Source organism: Python bivittatus, unplaced genomic scaffold (assembly GCF_059951505.1).
Source record: "Python bivittatus isolate LINGU-HERP-01145 unplaced genomic scaffold, Pbiv_v1 ctg000610_np1212, whole genome shotgun sequence".
NCBI classification, from domain to species: Eukaryota; Metazoa; Chordata; class Lepidosauria; order Squamata; family Pythonidae; genus Python; species Python bivittatus.
Window position 1 is genome coordinate 1,655,469 of NW_028277088.1, and position 23,311 is coordinate 1,678,779.

The 23,311-nt window shown below is 47.8% G+C and overlaps 1 protein-coding gene and 1 long non-coding RNA gene across 4 annotated transcripts in view; both read right to left on the reverse strand.

Moving 5' to 3' along the window:
* Positions 1 to 534: 534 nt before the first annotated feature.
* Positions 535 to 2,515, reverse strand: LOC112541362 (uncharacterized). Its single transcript, XR_003085367.2, has 2 exons — positions 1,347 to 2,515; positions 535 to 1,204 (listed from the first exon to the last, which is right to left on the reverse strand). It is a non-coding gene; the product is annotated as an uncharacterized LOC112541362 (long non-coding RNA).
* Positions 2,516 to 4,609: 2,094 nt separating this feature from the next.
* The window catches only part of NBEAL2 (neurobeachin like 2), a 127,367-nt gene continuing 108,665 nt past the window's right edge, over positions 4,610 to 23,311 (reverse strand). For all 3 annotated transcript variants that reach the window (XM_088150469.1, XM_088150468.1, XM_088150467.1), the window contains 19 exons: positions 21,742 to 21,875; positions 21,508 to 21,615; positions 19,671 to 19,766; positions 19,410 to 19,534; positions 18,511 to 18,651; positions 16,754 to 16,884; positions 16,444 to 16,553; positions 15,919 to 16,036; positions 15,559 to 15,656; positions 14,051 to 14,167; positions 13,727 to 13,816; positions 12,709 to 12,818; positions 12,430 to 12,602; positions 10,700 to 10,794; positions 10,029 to 10,145; positions 8,970 to 9,131; positions 6,528 to 6,676; positions 5,434 to 5,569; positions 4,610 to 4,843 (listed from right to left, as the gene is read on the reverse strand). In XM_088150469.1, the coding sequence (XP_088006595.1) occupies positions 4,742 to 4,843; positions 5,434 to 5,569; positions 6,528 to 6,676; positions 8,970 to 9,131; positions 10,029 to 10,145; positions 10,700 to 10,794; positions 12,430 to 12,602; positions 12,709 to 12,818; positions 13,727 to 13,816; positions 14,051 to 14,167; positions 15,559 to 15,656; positions 15,919 to 16,036; positions 16,444 to 16,553; positions 16,754 to 16,884; positions 18,511 to 18,651; positions 19,410 to 19,534; positions 19,671 to 19,766; positions 21,508 to 21,615; positions 21,742 to 21,875 (2,312 nt within the window). In that variant the 3' untranslated portion in view covers positions 4,610 to 4,741. The remainder of the gene's footprint in view (positions 4,844 to 5,433; positions 5,570 to 6,527; positions 6,677 to 8,969; positions 9,132 to 10,028; positions 10,146 to 10,699; positions 10,795 to 12,429; positions 12,603 to 12,708; positions 12,819 to 13,726; positions 13,817 to 14,050; positions 14,168 to 15,558; positions 15,657 to 15,918; positions 16,037 to 16,443; positions 16,554 to 16,753; positions 16,885 to 18,510; positions 18,652 to 19,409; positions 19,535 to 19,670; positions 19,767 to 21,507; positions 21,616 to 21,741; positions 21,876 to 23,311) is intronic.

The following is a 23,311-nucleotide window of genomic DNA, read 5'->3' on the forward strand; positions in this document are numbered from 1 at the left end:
GGTGGCTTGGTTTCCCAGTTTCCACTACTATTAACAAATGGGCTTTTTGAAACGTTATTACAGGGAGTCCTCGTTTAGCGACTGCCTCATTGAGTGATCACTTGCAGTTACAACGGTGATGAAGTAACTTTGCAACCCATCCTCACATTTACAACCTTCACAGATCTGTAAAGCAAAGGAAAGCTGAAGTCAAATCATAAGCAGTTGCAGTTTCACTTAGCGACTGCTTCACTTCATGACCAAGTTGCTGGTCCCATCTGGGGTTACTAAACGAGGACTCCCATGAGAATTATTTACTAATTGGACAAATCATTTGTGGTGGTTGTTTGTGTGTGTGTGTGTGTGTGTGTATACTCATCTATATGACAAGTTTCAACTTTTTCTACATTCCTTCTGTTTTCTGCCTTATGCAGCAACTGTTTATAGGGATATCATGTGCTTGAGTTACGCCCTGATTTGTTTTTGTGCTTCTACCATGAGCCTGGAACCACAATCAAGCTGCCACACACAGCCAAGAACACCACAACACCACCCTTCCTTTTTAGCAGTTTATTTAAAGTCAGGTGAACAAGATACCCTCAATCTGTGGAGCAGAACCAGCAGAATTCAAGGCAAGCAGTCATGTTCAAGTTTAAGGCATACTTTTTTTTTTAATTTAAAAGTACAGATTGTGCTTTTCTTTTCTCTTTTTTTTTTGGAAGAAAGAGCCAAGGCAGTGGACCCTCGTGTGGATTCGTCCTGTCCCACGGGCCTTATTAAAGAGGACACCCTTTCCACTCTACGGAGAACGGGGCACAATTCCCAGCAACCTCCCAGTGGGTCGGTAGCATTTCTTACTCCCAGGGAGTTCGATGTTCAAGCGGAAGCCTTCCCACGCCACGTTTCCTCAGGATCCGTGTTTCATTTATTACTTACTTATTGCAAAACACAGATCCCAATCCTCTTCTCAAACAGGAAAGAAAACGTTCTGCCTTTGCAGCCTCTCACCATACCTAAACCGAGAAAGCTGGCTTGTATGGTAGCTCAGATCAGCGGAGGGCAGGCTGTGATGGATCTTTCCCCTTCGGGTCCTCTGTCCTGGATGGACTGCCCATCAGAGGGCAAAATGGGCGTCCAGTTCAGTGGCATATTGACGTGCGGGTGGAGGTGGTAAAAAGGTGCCCCTGTTCCTGTAACCCCAGTCCTTAAAGCAGTGTTTCTCAACCTTGGCCACTTTAAGATGAGTGGACTTCAACTCCCAGAATTCCCCAGCCAGCCTTGCTGGCTGGGGAATTCTGGGAGTTGAAGTCCACTCATCTTAAAGTGGCCAAGGTTGAGAAACACTGCCTTAAAGCATTCTTTGCAACCAATTTATGCTCCTACCCAACTCCAAAGAGTGGATAACTCCAGGGCATACTATCTGAGGACATTCCCTCTTTTTAACCACCTGCTGCATCATTTTTGGAGGCTGCCTTCCACACATGTCTTCCTTAAAGACATCCCTCCTTGGAAAGGTTCTGCAACAGAGAGGGCGGTAGGAACACTTTACGGGGCTGCAGAGAAATAAGGGAGCCTCGCTCTTTTCTCTATCTCCCCCCATCCCCGTGCCAAGAATGATGCAATAGCCTGGAAGGCTGGATCTTCACCAGCACCCCAAGCGATAAGAGATTGTGTAAAACACGCAGGTCCAAAGGGAAAGGACACACTGGTGTGTCCCACTGAGCCAACCTGCAAAAAGTCCCTTTTTTGCAAGCCCCTCCAAAGCTTCAGCCCGATGTCTCCAACCTAAACCGCCCTGCCCCAGATAAATCCAGCTGACCCAAATGCTCTCGAGCCCCACATCTTAGGAATGACAGGACGGCGGGAAACGTAAGCCAGCCGACAGTCCCTGGGATGAAACATTTGTGGCTGCCCCCTCCCACCCCCCAGTTTAAATTTCACACCGGTCAAAGGACGAAATCCACACCAAGCCTCATTCACTGTTTTTGCTCCCGTAAAGCTAGGAGGAGTCAGAAAACTCAACGTAATGCCTCTCCTCCTTTAAATACAAAAACAAGTAGAAAAGTTTGGATGGGTGAAATTCATACCACTTACAAAACACGTTTTGTACACTTGTGAGTTGTTAGGTACAGAGAAAAAGGTGACCCAGCAGGACATTTGGAAAAAAAGACACTCCTTTTTCTCCAAAATGCAAATATTGCACTTGGCGGAAATTGGTCTTTACTCCAGATTTTTTTTTTTTTTTAAAGAGAGAAGCACTGGGGTGGGTTGGAGGTTACAGAAAGACTTGAGAATGCTTTTGGAGGCTAGATCGCTCACTCGTAGCCTGGCACCCTCCCATGGATTCACTCTGGCTGAGGATGGTTGGAGTTGTAGTCTAGCCCTCCTGGAGAATGCTAACTTGGGGAAGAAAAGCCTTGGACTTTTCTCTAAAGTAGGGAGGAAGGAAGGAATATGATAAAACATTTAGAGCAGTGTTTCTCAACCTTGGGCACTTTAAGGTGGGTGGACTTCAACTCCCAGAATTCCCCAGCCAGCCTTGCTGGCTGGGGAATTCTGGGAGTTGAAGTCCACCCACCTTAAAGTGGCCAAGGCTGAGAAACACTGATTTAGAGCTTTTTCCTTCTATGCAGGAAAAGATGAGTTAGTGGGCCAGAAAGGAAAAGAAAGCTTTGAACTTCCTAGTGCATCACTTTTGGGGTGCAGTGACACATCCCAGGTGGTACCTGGACCAGCTTTCAAAGGGAGGAAAAAGACGGAGAAAATTTCTCATCTGCAAATAACTGGGATAGCAGCTGGCCTCTTTTCTTCCCCCACTCCTGACCAGTAGTAGCCACACAGGATGAGCCAAGGAAGGGACAGTGGGATGATTAAAAATATGATAAAAACCAGAGAAGCTTGGAGAGGAAATAATGGATTGGCTTTCTAGCAGTAACTGAGCATCTTCTAACGTGATGCGCCTGCAGGACGAAGTGTGTTCTCCCTTGGGATGAAGATGACAACAGAAGACAATGTAACCCAGCAAGGAAGGTTCATGAGGATGGAGGTGGGTACCAGTTCTTCTCTGGGGCATTCGATTTCATCCCATCAATGGGCCCTCTGTAGCCCCAGAGGTGGGGCTAAACCCTAAGGCAGAGAGGGACCATCCAGACATGCAAGTGGAGGAGGGATCACCCTGCGCCAGGCTAAGTGGAGCTAAGTAAATGTGGGGAGAGAGAGGTGCTCTCCTCCAGGAGCCCAGCAGCCTTCAACCGTGTGGATGAAGAAATGGGATGAACCCCAAGAAGGTTGGGAAAAACACAACTGTGGAGCAAGGAGATTTTCAAAACCACAGCAAGGAACGGAAAGGTCGATGCTCTGCAGGACAAAGCCAATGTTCTCCTTCCAACATGGAATCTGTTCCAATTCAGCTTCGTGACGCCCATGTGGTTTCTGATATCTCAGAACCTTCCCCCTCCTCCGTGGTTATGGCCCTCTTCTCTGTGCAGATGGTTAGAACTGTAGATATCAACAGGTGCTTAGAAGGAGGACAAGGCCTGTTCTGCAAAACCCTTCAGGAATGGAGCAGAGAGTCACCCACTTCCACCAGCCAGCCCTTGGGTAAGATGGCTCAGACAGTTCCTACTAAGGGGGCATGGAGTTTTTTTGAGGGTGAGGAGCAAAGGGTTGAAAGGGGAGAGGTGCTTTGCAAGAGGGCACCTGGCTGGGGGTACCATTCTGGATGCCATCTTCCACTCCTAGGGTCTTTCCCTCCTCTCGGAGCTCAGAGAAACATTTGGCCTTTAGGCAGGGCTGGGTTATGACACACGGGCACCAAGAATGGCTTTATTGCTAGTGAAGGTACCCAGGGCATCCCACGCTTCAGCTGGTGCTGGAAACCGACGGCCCCCAATGACTGTCTGGGCCTCCCACCTCCCCAAGAGCCAACTGGCCACGGAGGGTCTCCAGTCCCAAGCCCACCTGTCTCTAGAGGGAGCCAGATTTGTGGGGGAAGCCAGTCACCCCCCTTCCCATTTTTTGCACTCTGTAAGAGATTCAGGATTCACCGCCTGCCCCTATCTCTGGCGCGATGCTTGTGGGTTCCCTGCCCTGCCTGGCCTTCTTGGCTTCCAGCTTGAGGATCAAGAGCTCCTGCGCTTCGTCCTTCTGGCTTCCTTTAAAGCTTTCTTCAGAGAGCAAGAAGGCTTCTCACCAACTGGGGCAGAGGAAAGCAGCGGGCCTCAGTTTTGGGTGCAGGTTTTCTGCGTAGTGCAAGTAAAGTCTCCTTAAGGCCACCACCGAAAGACCAAACTGCAGTCTGGATGCTGGGGCGTCTCTTGTGTTCCTCCTGCCCCCCGACTCTGCCACACAGTGGGAGGGGGCAAGCGCACTCCTGCAGCCTTCACACAATCCTCCTGGCTCGCTCTCTCCAGTGTAAGACAACGAATACAAACATTTGCCACTTCAAGCTCCGCAGGAATCAACAGTAGTTATAGCATTGATCAGTGGGGAACAGCTGGATGGGCTCAGGAAAGCCACCCCCCCAGATTGTTCCGCTGCACGCACTGCATTCAGGAGCCTGCTCCAGACGTGCGCAGGCTTTGACTTCTAGGGAGTCCGCAGGCAGTTTCCACAGGCCAGCCCTGCAAGCCGTAAGACTCGGGGGGCAGCGCAAAGAGAGTGTCTGAGAGCAGCGGCGCTGGACACTCCCTTAGAAGAACCTGGTGTCTCATAGGGCAGCAGGGGTGGCTGCAAGGCAACAGGAAAATTAAAAACGAGGCCTCTATTTGGACTCCGTGGGATGATACTCTGTCTCGCCCGAGGACACTTGGGAGATACGCCGTGTTGAACGCCACAGCCGCCGGTGGAACTGCCCCGTCCGCACCTGCAGGAGGAGGAGGAGAGATGTGAGGAAGGAGATCCAGAAGCACCACGAGGAGGACCTCGCAGCTTCTGCGGCTCTGCTCAGCCAAGACAGGGTCCAGTTTGCCAAGCAGAACCTTGACCCCTGTGCGGCCTTTTCAGGTTGTCAGGACAGCGGTACCCATCACGTCCAACCAGGATGACTAATGGCTCGAGAGGAAAGGAGCTACTGTTCAGAACGTTCCTCAGCTGGGAAGCCAGTCTTGGAGGCGGAGTGGGGAAGGAACCCTGGTTGCCTCAGAAAACAGGTCCCAGATATGGGAAGAGACCTAATTTCCCCAAGAGGCAAACAAGGTGTCATTAAGGATAGCTCCATCAGTGCTCGTCCCAGGCCAGTCAGCTGAAAAATCCTCCCCAACTCCTTCCATTCTACCTGACACGGTCCCATTTCCCAAGGCTAGGAAACGAGCAATGCAAACAAGATGGGGCTACTCCCACAGTCCACCCTGGGTTTCAGCACGTCTTTTCAGGAGCTGGTAATATGCTCTTGCGACCCCCGGTTCCTGGCCCTCTGGGAACTAAGCTGAGGGAAGCAGAGGGGCCAGCACTCACCTCCGAAGGCTGCCCTGCACTGACCACAATCAACTTCCCGTCCTCCAGACCCACCAAGATATGGCTCTTCTCTTTGGTCACGGAGACACTGTGGATGGGGACCTTCATGATCAAGGAGGGAATGGCTGGCTGGAGCCTGAAAGTAGAGAAATTGGAGTGGAAGAACCAAGGGGGGGGGGGCACGGAGAAACTTCCCTGTCTGGCACCTTCAGGGCAATGGAAACCACCCTTCTTATCCTGACCATCTCATCTGAACTCCCCCCGAGGGAAGGAGTTCAGTTTGCCAAAACGAGAACAGGTAGTCCTCAGTTTAAGAACGAGTTCCGTTCCCAAGATCTGTCCTTAAGTCGAATTTGTATGTAAGACAGAACAGTATGATTGTATAATACTGTATAAGTAGTATTGGGTAATGAACTTGAACCACCGTATTTTTAACTCAAATTTTGCTACAATAGGCTCTGTTCATAACTATGGGTTGTCCTTAAAACGGGCATTCTTAACCCAGGGATTACACAGTCCCCAGTTTAAGAACGAGTTCCATTCCCAAGGTCTGTCCTTAAGTTGAATTTGTATGGAAGCCGGAACAGTATGTTTGTATAATACTGTATAAGTAGTATTGTGTAATGAACTCAAACCATTGTGTATTTAACCTACAATAGGCTCTGTACTTAACTATGGGTCGTCTGTAACCCGGGCATTCTTAACCAGGGGACTACATGTATGTGCCATTGGAGCCCAGTTGGATCAAATCAGGGATAAGGTCCCTGAAGAGAAGAACAGCTTCAAAGCATTCAGACAGATGCTGACAAGCAAAGTTGGCAAGGCAATTTCCATGGGCAGTCTCTGCAGGTTGCAAGACCCTGGGGGCAACTGGCTTGGCTAGAGCCTCTTGTTGTGCCCCCTAATATTCCCTCTGCCCACAGCTGCCAAAAATTGGACATGGGTTCCCCTACAGAGCGAGGTGGGAAATATATAACTCTGGCTTCCCCTATGGCCTGCCCTGCATACTGAAGCATAGGTACCATTAGTCCCACCAAGAGAACAGGGTACCCATGTGTCAAAAAAGAGAAACTGAGGAAGGAAAAGATGGTTACCTCCGAAGGTCCCTGATTTGCAGTGAACACTGAAGGGTTCCCAGCACAACGAAGTCCTCCGTGACGCACATAGAGGTAACCTGCTCGTCCAGAGGGACAGAAGACAGGTGCTTGCCGTTGACTGAGTAGAGGTGGAGGGCAAATTTGTCCTTTGATGAAGAGGAAGAAAGAGAAGCAAGGGATTAGTCGAGCAGGCCCATATAAAGTGCAGTCAACCTTTTCCAATACCCCCACCAGCCCAGTTCTAAAACTGAATTGAAATTTGATCCCTGTGAAGCAAGTAATTTTAACCAGAGCTTGAAGCTTACTCTGTTCCCTGGTACCACCAAATGTGGGAACATCTTTGACTCTCAGTGGATGCTCCTCAAGAAGAGCAGGCCTGTAATGTGGACTCATGGCTCCTCTGGAACAGCAGGCAGAGGCCATGGCTGGGAGGGTCTCAATCCAGTTTAGGCTGGTGTGCCAAAAGCACCATATACATAGAACAGGGGTACTGAAGATGGTCATACGTGTCCCTCTCATGTCCTGTGCGGATTACTGTAATTTGCTTTATACGGTGCTGCACTTGAGGACTACCTCAAAACTTCCATTAGTGCAAGCGCAGCAGTCTGTTTGCTTACGGACAGGCTTGTTCTTGCCATGTGACACCACTGGTGTGGGAGCTGTGCTGGCTACCAATGTATTTCCAGAGCAGTTCAAGGTGTGGTAACATAATGGGAAGAAGGAATAACCTTGAGGAACAGGAGGAAGAGCCGCAATCAAGACAATGGTAGGATAACAGAAATCTGAGTCCGGGGCAGAACTGTAACCTGAGAAAGTGTCTCAGACATGACCCTCCCTAGTTCTCATGAAGATAAAAGGAGGGAGGGGAGAAGCACATTCAGACTTGCAAGATTCTATTACTGTAATCTTATAATGAAAGTAGTATTAGCGTGCATGACTGGCTTCCTGTCTGGTTTACCTTGAAGAGCTGACATCAGTCTTGTAAGTCTGAATGCGCTTCCCCCCTCCCTCCCTTCATCTTCATGAGAACTAGGGAGGGTCAAGTCTGAGACACTTTCTCAGTTCTGCCCCGGACTCAGCTTTCTTTTATCTGACTGTTGTCTTGGTTGTGGCTCTTCCTCCTGTCCCTCAAGGTTATCCTTCTGCCCAGTACAGGTTATCACCTATACGGCTCAGCAGCTGAGTGCCTTCAAGAATATGTACCCAAACAAGATTCTGCTCACCCGACCTGAGGACATAGAGAAAGCCTGCTGAAGGTCTCCATCTATCAAGAGGCACAACTGAGGGGGCCTGAGAGCAGACATTCTCTGTGAGGGCTCCCCTCCTCTGAAACTACCTGCCCCCTGCAGGCAAGGGAAGCTCCAGCCCCCTGGCTTTCTGGAAGCTCATAAAACTGGCTGTTCCAGAAGTTTTTTGGGTGCCAAGAATTTACTGTAATTGTGATTTTTTAAAAACCAAAATTATAGACTGTATTTATTTGATTGTATATTATAATATCTTATTGCTCTTATTGTATTGGCTGCCTCTGTTCCTTTTGTATACTACTTAGAATCTGAAGTGGTTTATAAATCCATCCATCCATCCGTCCGTCCATCCATCAACAATACTAGCTCAGAGGTAGGATTCTGCTCCACAAGTACTTCGACTTTTGCTAGTGGATCTATTCTGGATTTAACTGAGGTCGTGGCTGGCCAGCTAGCTGCTACTATTATTAGTAACATCATCAATATCACCACGATATAATACTATAGGTAGTCCTGGGTTAATGACTGCCCTGTTTAGTAACCGTTTGAACTTACGACAGCGTTGAAAAAGTAACTTTACGGCTGGTCCTTGAACTTACAACCACTGCAGCATCCTGTGGTCATCTGATCACCATTTGGGTGCTTCGCAACAGTGTGCATTTACCACCGTTGCAGCATCTTGCGGTCACATGATTGCTATTTGTGCACTTCACACTCAGCTTCCGACAAGCAGAATCAGTGGAGAAGCTGGTAGGAGGTTGCAAGTCGCGGTCACGTGATGTCATGCTTAATGACCACAGTGATTCACTTAGAAATGGAGTTGCCGGTCACAATTGTGGTCATTAACCGAGGACTACCTGTACTACTATATTATTATTACAGAATCCCATCCAATAACAAGTTATCTTGTTGTTTAAAGTAGCATGAAAGGAACATGAAAATAGCGTATACAGAGAACAGCATAACAGATCATGCATAAAGTTGCAATTAATAATAACAATGGAGTGCCCCCTCCTCTCCCAACTCTGAGGGCAGGGAGAATTTTGTAGGGCTGGTCCCTTCATTTTGATTCAACAATTCTCTGAGATTGCAAGAAAAATTATCTGCTGCTTTCCCCAAAGTGCCCCTTAATGTTGGAACTGCTAAGAACAAACGTCCAGGCATTCCTGCCCCCTCCCTTCCTCGCAGGCTGTACCTTGAGGGAGGCTCTTCCCCCCACAATCGTCTGGACCACGATCTGCCCCTCGTGACCTACAACCAGGTTGGAGATGGTGACCGGCAGGGAACTCTCGCAGGGGGGCCTCAGTGACTTCATGAACTGCCCTCGGCGGATGGTATGCACAAGGATGGTGCCGTCCTGATGGGCGGAGGCAGAAAGCACATTCAGAATTGGGGTTTTGCCCAGCGAGAAGGCCCACGGGATCAGCGGGGAAAGGAGCATGGCGGAAACAGCGAGAACGAAAAAAAGCGAGTTCTGGGATATCGGTCTCCCTAATTGGTGAGGTTCAAACTATGCTTGTGCTTTAATGGGAGAGGGCAACAGTGTGTGATGGTTAGTTCTCAGACTGATAAAGAGGCAGAAGACTGTTGAGTAAATAGCTGTCGACCCGCTTCCCCAAGATTAGTGAAAAGATCACCTTCTTGGGCAAGGCCTCTTGAAAGAAAATTAGGTGTCCGTGTGTCCATATACATATACATACATATACATATATATGTATATGTGTGTGTGTTTATGTGTATATATATACACACATATACATATACATATATACATATGCATATACATATGTACATACAGGGAGTCCTCGGGTTAAGAACACCCAGGTTAAGGATGACCCATCGTTAAGAATGGAGCCTATTGTAGCAAAATCCAAGTTAAATACACAGTGATTCAAGTTAAATACACAATGGTTTGAGTGAGTTCATTACACAATACAATAATACTGTTCCGGTTTACATACAAAATTGACTTAAGGACAGACCTTGGGAACAGAACTCATTCTTAAACTGGGGACTACCTGTATTAATTTTAAATATGAAACAGTTCAATCGCTGGAGTTCCTGTAACTCCATCCCTTTCTTCTCAATAAATCTTGCTAAGAAAAACTCTGAAAATCATGCTCGGAAAGGAATGTGTCAGGGAGGAGCTTTGATTTTATGACTTCCTGGGTCACCTGCCAAACAACACTTCAATCGGGGCTCCCAAGCAAATGTGATTAACTCCGGGACCTTACCAAGAAAGCAAAGTCTTTACCTTGGACCCTGACACGGCCATGTCCAGCTCAGTGCTGATGCCAACACACGTGACTTCATCTTCATGTCCGTAGAGGACCTGCACTGGCTTGGGTGCTAAGCCGCAAGACAGGCCACCCTAGGTGGGTAAGGAAAAAAGACAGAATCATAAGAGTTGGAAGGAGGCTAAGAGGTCGCCAAGTCCAACCCTCTGCACACTGCAGGGTTCACTACACCATCCCTGACAGATGTAATGGGAAGGAAGAATGACCCTGAGGAACAGGAGAAAGAGCCGCAGTCAAGACAATGGTCAGATAAAAGAAATCTGAGTCTGGGCCAGAACTGTAATCTGAGAAAGCGACTCAGACAAGACCTTCCTTAGTTCTCATGAAGATGAAGGGAGGGAGGGGGAAGTGCATTCAGACTTGCAAGATTCTGTTACTAAACCTTTATAATAAAAGTACTTTAGAACAAAAGCTTGCACAATACTGGAGAGCCCACAGATAGATGGCTATCCAGCCTATCCAGATCAGGGAGCAGAATTTGAAAATGGGCTTCCTGGACATGCCACAAGGAATGCTGGAAGTGGAAAGTGCTGAAGGAGAGGACCAGAGGCCCGGGATCATCTCAGCCATGATGGAAGGGAATCTCCATGAACAAGCCCAAAGGAAGGAATCCAAGGGGTCCTCTTACCTGCTGGAGGACCTGCCAGACCAGGCAGGTGGTGTCTCGCGATCCAGAAATGAGGTAGATTCCACACAGATCTAAGGCCAGGCAAGTGACAACATCTGTTGGGAAAGGAAAGAAGACCTCAGCCAAAGCCCAGTAAAAATGCAAGGGCAACAGACTGAACAGCGTTCAGGAGCTCAGCGCAAGAGAAACATCAGTGCGCCATGAAAAATATCTTTAGCTACTGATTAGAAGTGGCAAAGTATTGACTAAGAGTCCTGCTGACCGAACATCCCTTTGCACAAAAGTCTCATCTGCAAAAGAAAGGAAATCTTAAGATGCCTTGTTTTCCACATGTGGAGATATGTGTATCTACCTATTTTAAGTATAGGAGAACTCCAAGCTGGGTTTGGCTGATGTCCAAAAAGCTAAGCAGGGCGAGATCTGGTTAGGACTTGGATGGGAGGCCATCAATCTCAGGCCTGCACACAAAATTGGAAGGTGGTAATCCCTAGCCAACTTTCATATAAAAAGGGCAAATAGGATTGAACCAGGTTGGATGGGAAGCCACTAGGAACCTCCAAGGCTGTGGGCTAGACTGCACATTGAAAAATAAAAGGCAATTGTAAATCTTCCATATTGTAACAGGACTCCCTGTGCCTGGGAACAAGGATGACTATTTGCAAAATACCGCAGGGCAAGAATAGACATACTTTCCTTCCATGTCTGGCTAGAAAGGAGGAATATCTCCCTGACATCAAGAGAAGAGGATCAAAGACCTCAGAAGCCCCCAGCTTAATATACTCAAGTCATAAACAGGAGCTAAAGTACACTTATCCGGTTTCTAAGATTTGGTAACCCAAACATCCTTCTTTCAGTCAATCTGAGCAGTGAGACTTTGTGAGAATATAGCTTTCACAGCCATGTCGGATATTGCTGACAAAACTGTACAGTTTATCACCATGGACGTAGTCACCACAATGCATGCTAAATTCAAGGAGCTGTTATCTCACACACAAGACACACACACACACAGAGATTTTTTTTAATCACTAGTACAAAAAATCAGCGGGTCAAGGACAAAAAGTTAGACTATTCTTGATTTGTTAGTCTGATATGTATGGGGTTCTGTGGTTGCATGGAAGAGAATTTATATCATGTAAAATTTGGTTGTTAAGCAAATCAGACTCAATTTTACAACCTTTTTTCCAGTGCTCATTAAGCAAATCATGCAGTCGTTAAGCGAATCCAGCTTCCCCCACTGACTTTGCTTGTTGGAAGCCCCCTGGTAAGGTCGCAAAGGGCAATCGTGACCCCAGGATGCTGCAACTGCTGTAAGTGCGAGCTGGTTGCTGAGTACCCTTATCACAATCACATAACCACGGGGGTGCTGGGATGGTCGTAACTTCTGGCACTGGTTGTAAATCACTTTTTTAAGCACTGTTGCAACTTCAAATGGTCACTAAACAAATGGTTGTTAAGCGAGGACTACCTGTAGAAACCTGCAACCATGTTGGAGTTCAAAAACTGCAGGTCTTGCTGCTTCAAAATCTCTTTTCTGAAGGACACAAATCAGCTTCCCATCCTGTTAGTCTTCTGAGTAATATGGCAGGATGAAGCTTGTTTACACCGTACCTGCTAGCCATCCTTATTCTTCCATCCAAACACACATTCCATGGATTAAATTTTCCAAGAAATGGCTGGCAGAAAGGAAAGCAAAGGAAACGGGGAAAGCTGGAGGTCTGACTTCCTACCTAAGTGACGACTGATGTGTCCCACCACCTTTCCTTTGCTCAGGGAGGTGACCCGCAGGCTGTTGTCCCAGTGACCACCACTGAAGAGGAGCTTGCCATCATGAGAGACCACCAGTGACTTGGAGGACAGCTCTGCCCCGGGAGCAAAGGGGCCGTGCAGGTAGCGCTGTGTCCTAGCAGGTGAAAGCAAGAACAAGCGGTTGGAGGGCTTGGAGGAAGCTGAAGGGGCTTCTCTGAATGCCCTTGAACCTGGCAGGGGGAGAAGAAGCTCGGACTCACTTTGGATTGGAGACAGTGGAGTCTTTGGTGAAGCTGAAGTAATTGGAGATGTTTTTATCATATGGCAACCAGCTGTGAGTTCCCAGCAGCCCATTTGCACTTACTGTGACCTGGAGAGAGAGTGAGGAACATCAACCAAGAAAGAGGGAGAAGAATGGCCCTGTTGGGTCAGGCCGAGGCCCTTCTTAGTCCAGCATTTTGTTTCTCTTGGTGGGCATCTAGAGGGGTCTGGGATGCTCTCAAGCAGGATGGAGACCTATCATCTTATATGGTTGTTTCCCTAGGACTGGTCTCTGGAGGTAGGCTGCTGCCAACCTAGAGATAACATGGGGCCTTCAAGATTTGTAGTCCTCAACAGACCTGCCTTCCGTGAATTTATCCAATCCCCTCCGAAAGCCATCCAAGTTAGTGGCTATCACCATATCCTGTGACAGTGAATTTCAGAAGCTACTTAGCTCTGTATGAACAAATACTTCCTTTACACTGTTCTACATCTCTTTCCCATAAAAACTTAACAGCCCTACTGGATCAGGGCAAGGACCTCTGAGTCGAGCATTTTGTTTCTCATAGTAGCCAACCAGATGCCTCTGAGATGCTCACAAGCAGGAGATGAAGACACACCCTTCTCTTGTTGTTGTCCTGCAACTCAGATTGAGAGGCAGGTGGCCCCCAATCTGGAGGTAACATGGTGTCTTCAAGATTCACAACTCTCAATAGACCTGTCCTCCACCAATTTATTCATTCTCTTCTGAAGCCACTGATGATAGTACCCATTGTCCCCTCTTGTGGCAACAAGTTCCACAGATGAACTCTGTGCTTGGTGAAGAAGGTCTTTCTCATATCTGTACTACATCTCCTCCCAGTCAACCAAGTGGTAAAAGTAGACTCCCAGCTCAGCATTTTTGGGGTAACGTCTTTTGGGATCTCCAATCCTCCTATGTCAAATGCCCAGTTTCCATTTCTAAAAAATTGCTGAGTAATCTCTGGGAGAGAAGCAAGGATCCCTTTTTCCTCTTACCATCATATCAGGAGATCCCTGAGTCATGAAAGAATGAGACTGGCTCTTGGGGACTACAGCCTGGACAAGCGGGATCCTATCACTGATGCCCTAAACAAGGAAGAGAAGACAAGTCATCATGTTTTGATGATCTGGTAAATCTTTGTTGGTCCATCATTTCTGAAATCCCATGCCATAGCTTGAACTAAATGATGGCAACATTTCCTCCCCACCTGGGGGAAAAATGACACGCCTGCCAGTTCTGCTCCCCCAAAAGGAGTAGCGGGGGGATAGGTTGGAAGCAATCAACACAGCTCCTCTCATTCCAATGTGGGAAGGACTTACTTCCACGAAGAAGGATTTGAGCTGGTCCAGGTTCTCAAAAACATTTGGAGAATAGGTGTCCAGCCGAGAGAGTCTCTTGGAGGCATTTTCAGCCGACAAACGGGCTGGGTGCGGCTCCTGGGAGGCAGGTGGAGAAGAAAAGCATGGTGGATTATTTCTTTTCCCATTTCCCACCTTTCTGAAGATAAAGCCGAAAGTTTCAAACCATCTTCAGACCAGCATTCCTAAGTGGTGCCTTGGGGACAAAAAGGCTATTTTAGCTTCCTTGGTGAAAAATGCACAGTGCGTCATCAGTGGCTCACACTCCCCTCCCCACACCCTCCATCTGTTTGCTGCCTGTTTTCCATCCAACTACAAGGACCGGGGGACGTAATGCAAAGACATTATCCATCTTCACTGTTGGTTTGCACGTCCATTTTCCTTAAATGGAACTCTTTTTTTCTCTGGCACCTGCTCTCCACCCAAGGAAGTCGCTGTGCCCTCTCAGTACCAATGACGGGCACATTGCAACAGATGCCCCCCACTGCTCCCACCTTTGCTCAAATGCACATATTCCTGGAAGTGTGTGACTCCCAGGGGATCCCCGGGAGGGCACCGAATCTCTCAAGAGGCCCAGTGAGATCCCTTCTCCCCTTTGCATCCCAGTAACTCTCCATTTCTAGCAGTACCATGAGGAGTGAGAAGCAAGTCTCTTGCACCAGGGATAAACTCAGGAATTCTTTAAAAGGCTCTCAAAAGCTTTAAAATGCAAACCCAAAGGGTTGAAGACCTTCCCTACTTCCCTGGGCCAGGAAAATACGTAACCAACATTTCCACCAATTTTGCACACGGTTCCATAAATCTGGATTTAGCTACAATTTTTTAAAAAGTTTATTTACTTATTTATTTATTACTCTTATTATTTGGTTTAATGTTGGACCCTGCCCAGAATTCTTTGGGATTGGGGAGAACTGTAAAACAATAAAATAAAATGCAAAGGAGGATATGATACGGAAAAATAATAAAACAAAATGAAAAGTAAAATATAACATGGAAAAATAATGAAATGAAATGAAAGATGAAATAATGAAATGATAAAATTCCGTTGATCCAAAAAAAAGCGGACCCTGCACCTGTGGGAAAAACACTAGGAAGAAAAAATAGAATGGAATGGAATGGAATTATAAAATAAAATAAAACGATAAAATAAAATGAAATAAAATGATAAAATGATAAAATGATAAAATAAAGTGATAATAAATAAAATAAAATAAAGTAAAATAAAATAAAATAAAAGCTTAAAACTTATAGTTTAAAATGAGTGCTCCTTAAAATTTAAGGTAGGTGTTTCTTCAACTCCCCAGGCAATTCCAGGGCCCGTCCAAGCTGGCCCGCCTTCCAGATGTGGCAGCACCGCTGGGCTGCTCCTCTACTGCTGCTCCTGGCCCTGGAGAGGGACCTCCCTGCTCTTTTGGCCTCTTCTCCTCGTCTGCCCAAACCCAACCGCCGCCGTTCTTAGTCCCGGGTACCTTCAGCAGCTGGCAGGGGGTCTGCCCAAAGTTACTGATGATGCCTTCCACGGCCTTCCGTTGGGTTTCGTCGGCGATCGCATCCAAGTCGACGGCCCCTAAGTGAAAACTGCAGGTGTGAGGCTGAAACGGGCACAGCACGCCAGTGGAAGAGGCTGTCTTTACATCTCTTCTATCCAGAGTTGGACAACAGTAAGAGGGGCAACAACCCCGGGCCCTCTGCTCCTGGTAGCCCCTCACCCACCCACCACTGCCTTTCTTGCAAAGCAGTTGAGAGGGCTGCTAACTGAGATTGAACGCTTCCAGGACCCTGGGAAGGGAGCGTTCCTTCCTTGAAGCCCCCGCTTGGTCCCCCCTTACCTTCATAAGTGCAATAATAGAAGACATTCAGAGCCTCCACAGCTGCTGGGCCCCTCTGCTTATACCCAAAGATCAAGTCAATCCATTCATGCAGATGGGCCGAGACATACTCGGATTCCTGCCAAGGACACAACACACAGACGGGACGTCAAACAGGCCGACCTCACCCCGTTCCTTCTGCAGAAAAACTACCCAACCTGATTCACCGTGGGGCGCTTTGAAAACCATTCCCAAAGGGGGACATCCACACGCGTATTTACAACCCTGAAATTTAGAGACAACAGGAGAGAATATTGGTAGCTCAGTTGCACCAATGATGTTCCCTAGTTGGCTCACGAAACTTCTGCAAGCGAGTCACCACGCTCAGGGAGCACCAAAGTCTCCATGTTTAGAGACAAGGCAAGGCAACTTTGCAACTCGCTATCGTGGCCGGTCTTTTAGGAAGCAAACCAGGTGGTCTGCCCGCTTAAGACAGGAGGACCTTCCCAGCGACCCCACTGTTCAGCCAGAGTTTGCTCCACGTACAAGGGCTTGCTGGTGCTTGTGGATAAAATCTTCCGGGGACGTGGCCCATCTGGGAAGGACCACGTCCCCCACTTTCTCATTCGATATCTGAAGAGAGCCGAGATCGAAGCCTGCGGAAGAGAAAAAGGAGGAAGGTGGAGGTTACTTCGAGGCAGGACGTGGCTCCTGCAGGGTCAATGTGGAGGAGGAGAAGCTCCAGAGTCAGGGCCAGATATCCAGTGCTCTGGACCCGAAGGTTGGCTATCTCGCGTCCAACTTCTCAGGGACACTGCTGGCCAGGGGAACGGCCGCTTGTTGGGGACCCTCTTACCGTTCTGGTTCTCCAGGAAATCCGTGAAGTAGAAGAACTCTGGGATTAATTCCTTCACATCCACCGGGTTTTCCAAGCGAGCCTGCCAGGCGGCAGGGACCGAGTGGAACTGGCGATCGGAGCAGTCGAACCTGTGGCAGGAACAGGGGACGGGATAATAAGGATTCCTACCAGGGACACAGCGCGCAGGCGCGACGTCCAACAGGCTGATCTGACCACGTTCCTTCCGCAAAAAAACAGCCCAACCCGATTCGCAGTGGGACACTTTTAAAACTCTTTCCCAATCAAACCTTTGCTGGGTTTGGTGAGAGAAATCTCCAGCTGGGCAAGAAATAATTTGGGTCACGTCCTTCAGCACAGACAGGTACTTATGATTTCAGCTCATCTAGATGGAGGAGTTTGTACACGCCTCTAAGCCAAATTGTGGTTGGGTTGGGTTGGTTTTGGCTTAGAGTGTTGTAGGAACACAACTTTCAAGGTTTATAAACCATGATTGGTGGTTTAGCATGGTTTGCAAACCTGGCCAGTTGGATTGATTTCTTTCCTTGCAGTTTTTGCTTTCTCTTTGCTTTCTTCCTTTTTCTTTTTTCTTCCTTAGATTGGATTAGTTTTTAATTTTTTTTTTAAGTTTCAATAAAAATCATATTAAAATGTTAATAATAATAATAGTAGTGATGACGTGGCTAAGACACTTTCCACAATCACTTTTGTGATGAACTTCTAAGCAAGTAATGTGAGAGAAATAACTTAATAATAATTTAAGCTCAGCAGGATCCACGGAAGGGGGAGTCAAAAGAGGCAGGAAAGTGGTGTGGCAACCTGTTGAAAGCCCCACCCTGTTACATGTCGGAGAACATACAAATGGGTGGAACTTTGATGATCCTGATGGACCCACCACCTTGCTTCTTTTGACCCTTCTATGGATCCTTGTGATGGAATGGAATTACGAAGGCCAAGCTCAGGGAGATAAGCATTTTCTTAGCTCACTGGAACCGCGTGGGAGGAACAAGAGGATGAGGCTGGCACCTCCCTGAGGAATTCACACTGTTGTGGCTGGAGGACTTTGGGAACTGGGGTTGTAGTCTGGGAAGATTCTTGTCAGGCCTAGCCCAAGGAACTTCAAGAGACCATGCAAATTCAGTCCAGCTATGTTTATTAGCTACAACCTCTAGCAAGAATCTTCCCAGACTAAAACCCTAGTTCCCAAAGTCCTCCAGCCACAACAGTGTGAATTCCTCAGGGAGGTGCCAGCCTCATCCTCTTGTTCCTCCCACACGGTTCCAGTGAGCTAAGAAAATGCTTATCTCCCTGAGCCTGGCCTTCGTAATTCCATTCCATCACAATCCTGCTGTCTCTGCTCTAGGCTGACCTTAGTGCCCCCATGCCCTGCCCCCTATAAAACCATCCCACCAGATGTGGGAAAAATTGGATTTGACCCTGAAGAGTAAACCTGTGCAGAAGCAACGCCTTTATTACAGGTAGCTGAAATTGTGCACCGTCTCAAGAACTCGTCCTCAGGGCCAGATGGAGATGGGAGCCATGTCGGTAATCAAGCTACAAGGCTAAATCAAGCGGTGGAGAACCTTCAGAGGTGCCTTGATCAGCACAGAACCGCATGAGATGTATTAAGGGGTCTCCTGCAGCTTTGTAGGAGGAAGGAGAGGAAGTGAACCAATCTGGACCTTCTCAGTGTTTGGAACGAAATGAGGACGCTACCAAAGTAAGAATCAGTGGTCTGGGGTCGTGCTCCTGCTCACCTCCCACTTTGTAGCTGGATATGCAGGGTGGTGAAAGGCTCTGTGCGGATCAGGTAGTGCATGACTCCGGCTGCGTTGGAGTAGTGAGTGCCGTAGTGGAATTTGTCAGTCATGCCCGTGGGGTCCTCAAAGCTCTCGTACCTGGAACACAGCAAGATCAGGAGAGGCTGACATGGAGTCAGCTGGACTTCTTGATCAACTTTGAGGCTTGATCCCAAATCCATTTGTTGATTCCGCATTAGAGGTGGAACGAAGCCCAAAGGCCCACCCAACGGAGACACAACTCACTTTCGCCAAGATCAAGTCTAGCAACTGCCCAACGGACTGGGAAACAGCATTCCCAAGGCCAGCAGGCACCAACCTGAAGGAGTTTCAGATCAAAAGCTGCAGATAAGAGCTGCCCATCCAGAGAGAACTTTTACAAATCTGAGGACAACTTAGTAGAGCACAGTTCTGCTCTGTGTGCATGTCCGCACTAAGGCTGGGGGTGGTGGTCCAGCTTTTCTGTGGGCTGTGGTTCTTCCAAGAGGGAGACCTCCATGGGCTACCCCAACTTTATTCCATCGCATGCATTTTGGAAAACTCCTTTGTCAAGGGTGCACTGAAGTTCTCTTTTTACGCATCTGCGGTGAGATGCATAACTTTCACATGGAAGTTCTTGTAGGTCAACTTTCGGCAGCTTGCAGCTGGGTGAGTTGGCCTTCAGCTCCCAGAATCCCTTCCGAGAATTCCAATGGCTAGGGATTCTGGGAACTGAAGTGCAGGGCAGCTGCAGGGCTCCAGATTGGAAGGCCAAAAAATGCAGTTTAAAGAATGAGCTTCTCCTGAAAAGGCTTCCCCCCTTCCTATTTTCTGCTTCTGGCAGAAAGGAAATGCTTGCTAAGAAACCTTGCACTCACTTCTCCTTGACATCCTTGGCATGTTTCTCATTGGCTACTCCGATGGGCTTGGAAAGATCCCGGAAAATGGCTGGGTTGTTGAGATCCAGTGTCTCTGAGACGTAATCTTGCAGGATCCAGGGAAACTGAACCAGAGGGAGGAAGAGAAAAGTTGCCTGAGGCCCATCCTTGGGCTGCAGCAGGAGACAGCAGTGGAATTGATGCTGGAGGCTCAGGGACACCCCTCCCCATGCCTGCACCCTGCTTATCCCAGAGTCTTACCACGGGGTATTGAGAAAGGTCATTGTAGGTGCGCCCTGCAATCGTGTTCAGCTGCATGAGATATTCAAAATTGGAGATCTCCCTGTACACCCATTTCTGGAAATGAAGGAGGAAAGGAAATGGGATCCACTGGGATAAAACACTGGGAGATGAGAACAGGGAAAAGCTGGGGAGGGGCGTAATGCTATTTGAGAAAGATCTTGAGAAGCAGAGTGAAGGGATGCTGCCTAGAGAATAGTCAGATAAGAGAAGGCATAGCCCGCAGCTGCATAATGGGCAGAGAAAGAGGCTTAGCAGGGACCCTCCCTAACTTCTCAGGCTGTAAAGGAGATGGCGGGAGATTTGTACTTTCAGACTTGCAAGATTGATGTCAACCTTCCCAGGTAGACCAGTCAGGAAGCATGACCACATGAGTTAATTCTACTTTATTGTAAGGCTACATTAACAGAATCGTGCAAGACTGAAAGTACAATTCTCCCACCGTCTCCTTTATAGCTTGAGAAACTAGGGAGATTCCTTTCTGAGCCTCTTTCTTTGTCCGTTATGCAGCTGCGGGCTGTGCCCTCTCTTATTGGACTGTTCCCTAGGCAGCATCTCTTCGCCCTGTTTCTCAAGGTCTTTCTTTCATACCATTACAAGGGGAGAGAAGGACCACAGGGACTTTTCAATCTTGGAATCTGCCAACTGCCTATCTTGCCAAATGCCCAGAGAAAGGAAAATTGAAGGCTCAAGAGATGAAAGAGGGAGAATCAAATCACATCCTCCTATGGCTAAGTCACCTATGGAGGAAATGTCTTCCATATCAGGCTTTTCAAAATGTGCTCGGTGAAAGGCTGGGGTTCCACGAGAGGCAAAGAACCACCACAACAAAATTCACTCTAATGCAGCCACGTTTCTATCACTGGAGCTTCACCTCTTGATGTGGGCTCCAGGAGATTTTAACTAACAGGTTCTGCAGCCTGGAGACATTTGAAAATCCCTGCCCTATCCTTTCTTAGAGGAATTACTTTTACAGGAAGTCCTCGCTTAACGACCACAAAAGGGACTGGAAAATTCATTAAGTGTGGTGGTTGTTAAATGAGTCATGCTCAACTTTACCACCTTTTTTGCAGCAGTCATTAAGCGAATCCCCATGGCCATTAAGGAAATCATGCGGTTGTTAAGCGAATCAAGCAGTTCCCCATTGATTTTGCTTGCCAGAAGCCGGCTGGGAAGGTTGCAAATGGCGATCACATGATCCTGCAATGGATGCTGCAATGGTTGTGTGAGCTGGTTGCCAAGTGCCCAGATCATGACCATGTGACCATGGGGGTGATGCGATGGTTGTAAGTCCCTTTGTTCAGCACCGTTGTAACTTCGAACAGTCACTAAATGAATGGTTATTAAGTGAGGACTACCTGTAGTTCTCTTTCCTTTGCAAGTGTTTAGATTTAGGTTCAGTTTTGCCTCTGCTGGCACTTTGACTCGAAGGAGCAGAAGGGCAGAAAGTTCCCTCTGGATTTAAACAGCTTCCCTGCCCTACAGAAAGGCTCAGAGGTGGGCTAGCTTAATACTCCCCCCATCCCATTTTTGGTGGAACGGCAACACATTCAGAGCAAAACATTTGGATTCTCTTGCAGCATCTTGGGCCTGAGGAATGCTCCAAGTCTACGTCTTCCATTCCAGGTCGAGAAAGGTAGGATTATAACAGGATGGAATGAATAAATGGGGCAATCCAATGGCTTCCAGATCAGAAGCGATCTTCTGCTCTTCCAGAATGGGAACGACAGGCAGAGGCAAGAGATGGTCCAGCCAAGCGAGGAGGGATCCCACTTGCTTGTCCTTGAAAATAAGGTACCTGAGTCAGTCCAGAGGCTTTTAGGAGGTCCTGCGGTGAACGGCTGCCTAGATAAATCTGGTTGGGAAGCTGCAGGCTGAGAATGGATGAGTAGACCTTGTTCCTAACCTGGGAAGGTGGAAGGAAGCCAGCAGTGGGTTAGAGGGCATTCAGCAAACAACTTCCAAGATGGTGCCTGCCCCAAGTCACATGCTCGCCCATGCCCATTTCACGAGGGGAGGAGCAGCCGGTTACCATTTTCTTGAAGTTGAGGAAATAGTTTGACTGGTCGATGAAGAAGAACTCCAGGCCTGAACGTCGCAGGTTGTAACGGCGAAGGTGCAGCTCCCGCAGCTGAGAGAGGGGGCGCCTGAAGTCGTGCCCGATTCCTAGGAGAGGGAGCAGAAGACCATTCATTCATTTCGCAGGGACCCAAAAGAAGGAGGAAGAGACCATCATCCAGAGTCTTGAACTCTGCATTGAGGGACACTGGGGAAGTCATTGCTTTAATGGTTCCCATACCATATAACCCAGGGTCTCCTGTAATTATTTTTTCCGCCAACAACACAACCCCGTGAGGTGGGTTGGGCTGAGGGTGAGTCACTGGCCCAAAGGCACCCAGGGAGCTTCCATGGATAAGGATGGGCTTCAACCCCACCTAGAGTCGCCATCTTTGAGTTGGGTGCTCGTATAAATCCTTTCAATAAATAAATAAAGGCAGTCCTCATTTAGCGACCACAATTGGGACTGGCAACTCAGTTGTTAAGCGAAGCAGTCGCTCAGTGAAACCGCAACTGTGCTGATGATCTGACTTCAGCTTTCCTTTGCTTTACAGACCTGCAAAGGTCATAAATGTGAGGATGGGTTGCATAGTTTTTCATCACTGGGGTAACTGTGAATGGGCACTGAATGAAGCAGTCGCTAAATGAGGACTACCTGTAACGTAAACTTGGGTTTCCCTGATCTTAGTCCAATACCTTCAGCCCTAGACCATGGTGTGTAAGAGAACTCTGAGAGGCGGAGAAAAAAAAAAGGGAGCATTTCAGAACATCATCAGTTGGACATCTCAGCCTCATCTGGTAAAAGAGCCCTTAGGTCTTCCATTAAGCAATTTGGAAGAACAGAGGTTCAGACAATTCAGAGATCCTGATTTAAGGCATCCACTAACAGACAAGGGTGAGAGTTTTGCTTATAGGTAGTCCTCGATTTATGACCACAATTGGGACCGGAACTTCAATTGCTAAGCGATGTGGTCATTAAGTGAGTCACACCTGATTTTGTGACCTTTTTGCCATGATCATTAAGCAAATCTGGCTTCCTCCATTGACTTGGCTTGTCGGGAGCCCCCGGGAAGGTCACAAATGGCGATCATGTGACCCCAGGACGCTGCAACCGTTGTGAATACATGCCGGTTGCCAAGTGTCTGAATTTGAATCATGTGACCATGGGGATGCTGCGATGGTCGTAAGTGCAAGGAACAGTCATAAGTCACTTTTCTCAGGGCTATTGTAACTTTGAACAGTCGTTAAACGAATGGTCGTAAGTTGAGGACTACCTGTATTCACTTTCTCAAGATTCTGTTTCCTGACCTCTATTCTTCCTGGCATTAAACCCAAGTGATGAAACTGTGAGTGAATCTTGCTTCCCCAGTTGGGGGCTGTTGTTTGGGACTGGACACACTGGATCTCATGCACAGGACCAATTCAAGGAGAAAACGTCTTGCAATTCCTCCATCCCACCTCCCTGCAGAGCTTTGGACTGACACAGATGAAACCTTCTTTTCCATTTGTTTTGACACTAAAGGCTAGGTTGTATATGAACTCAG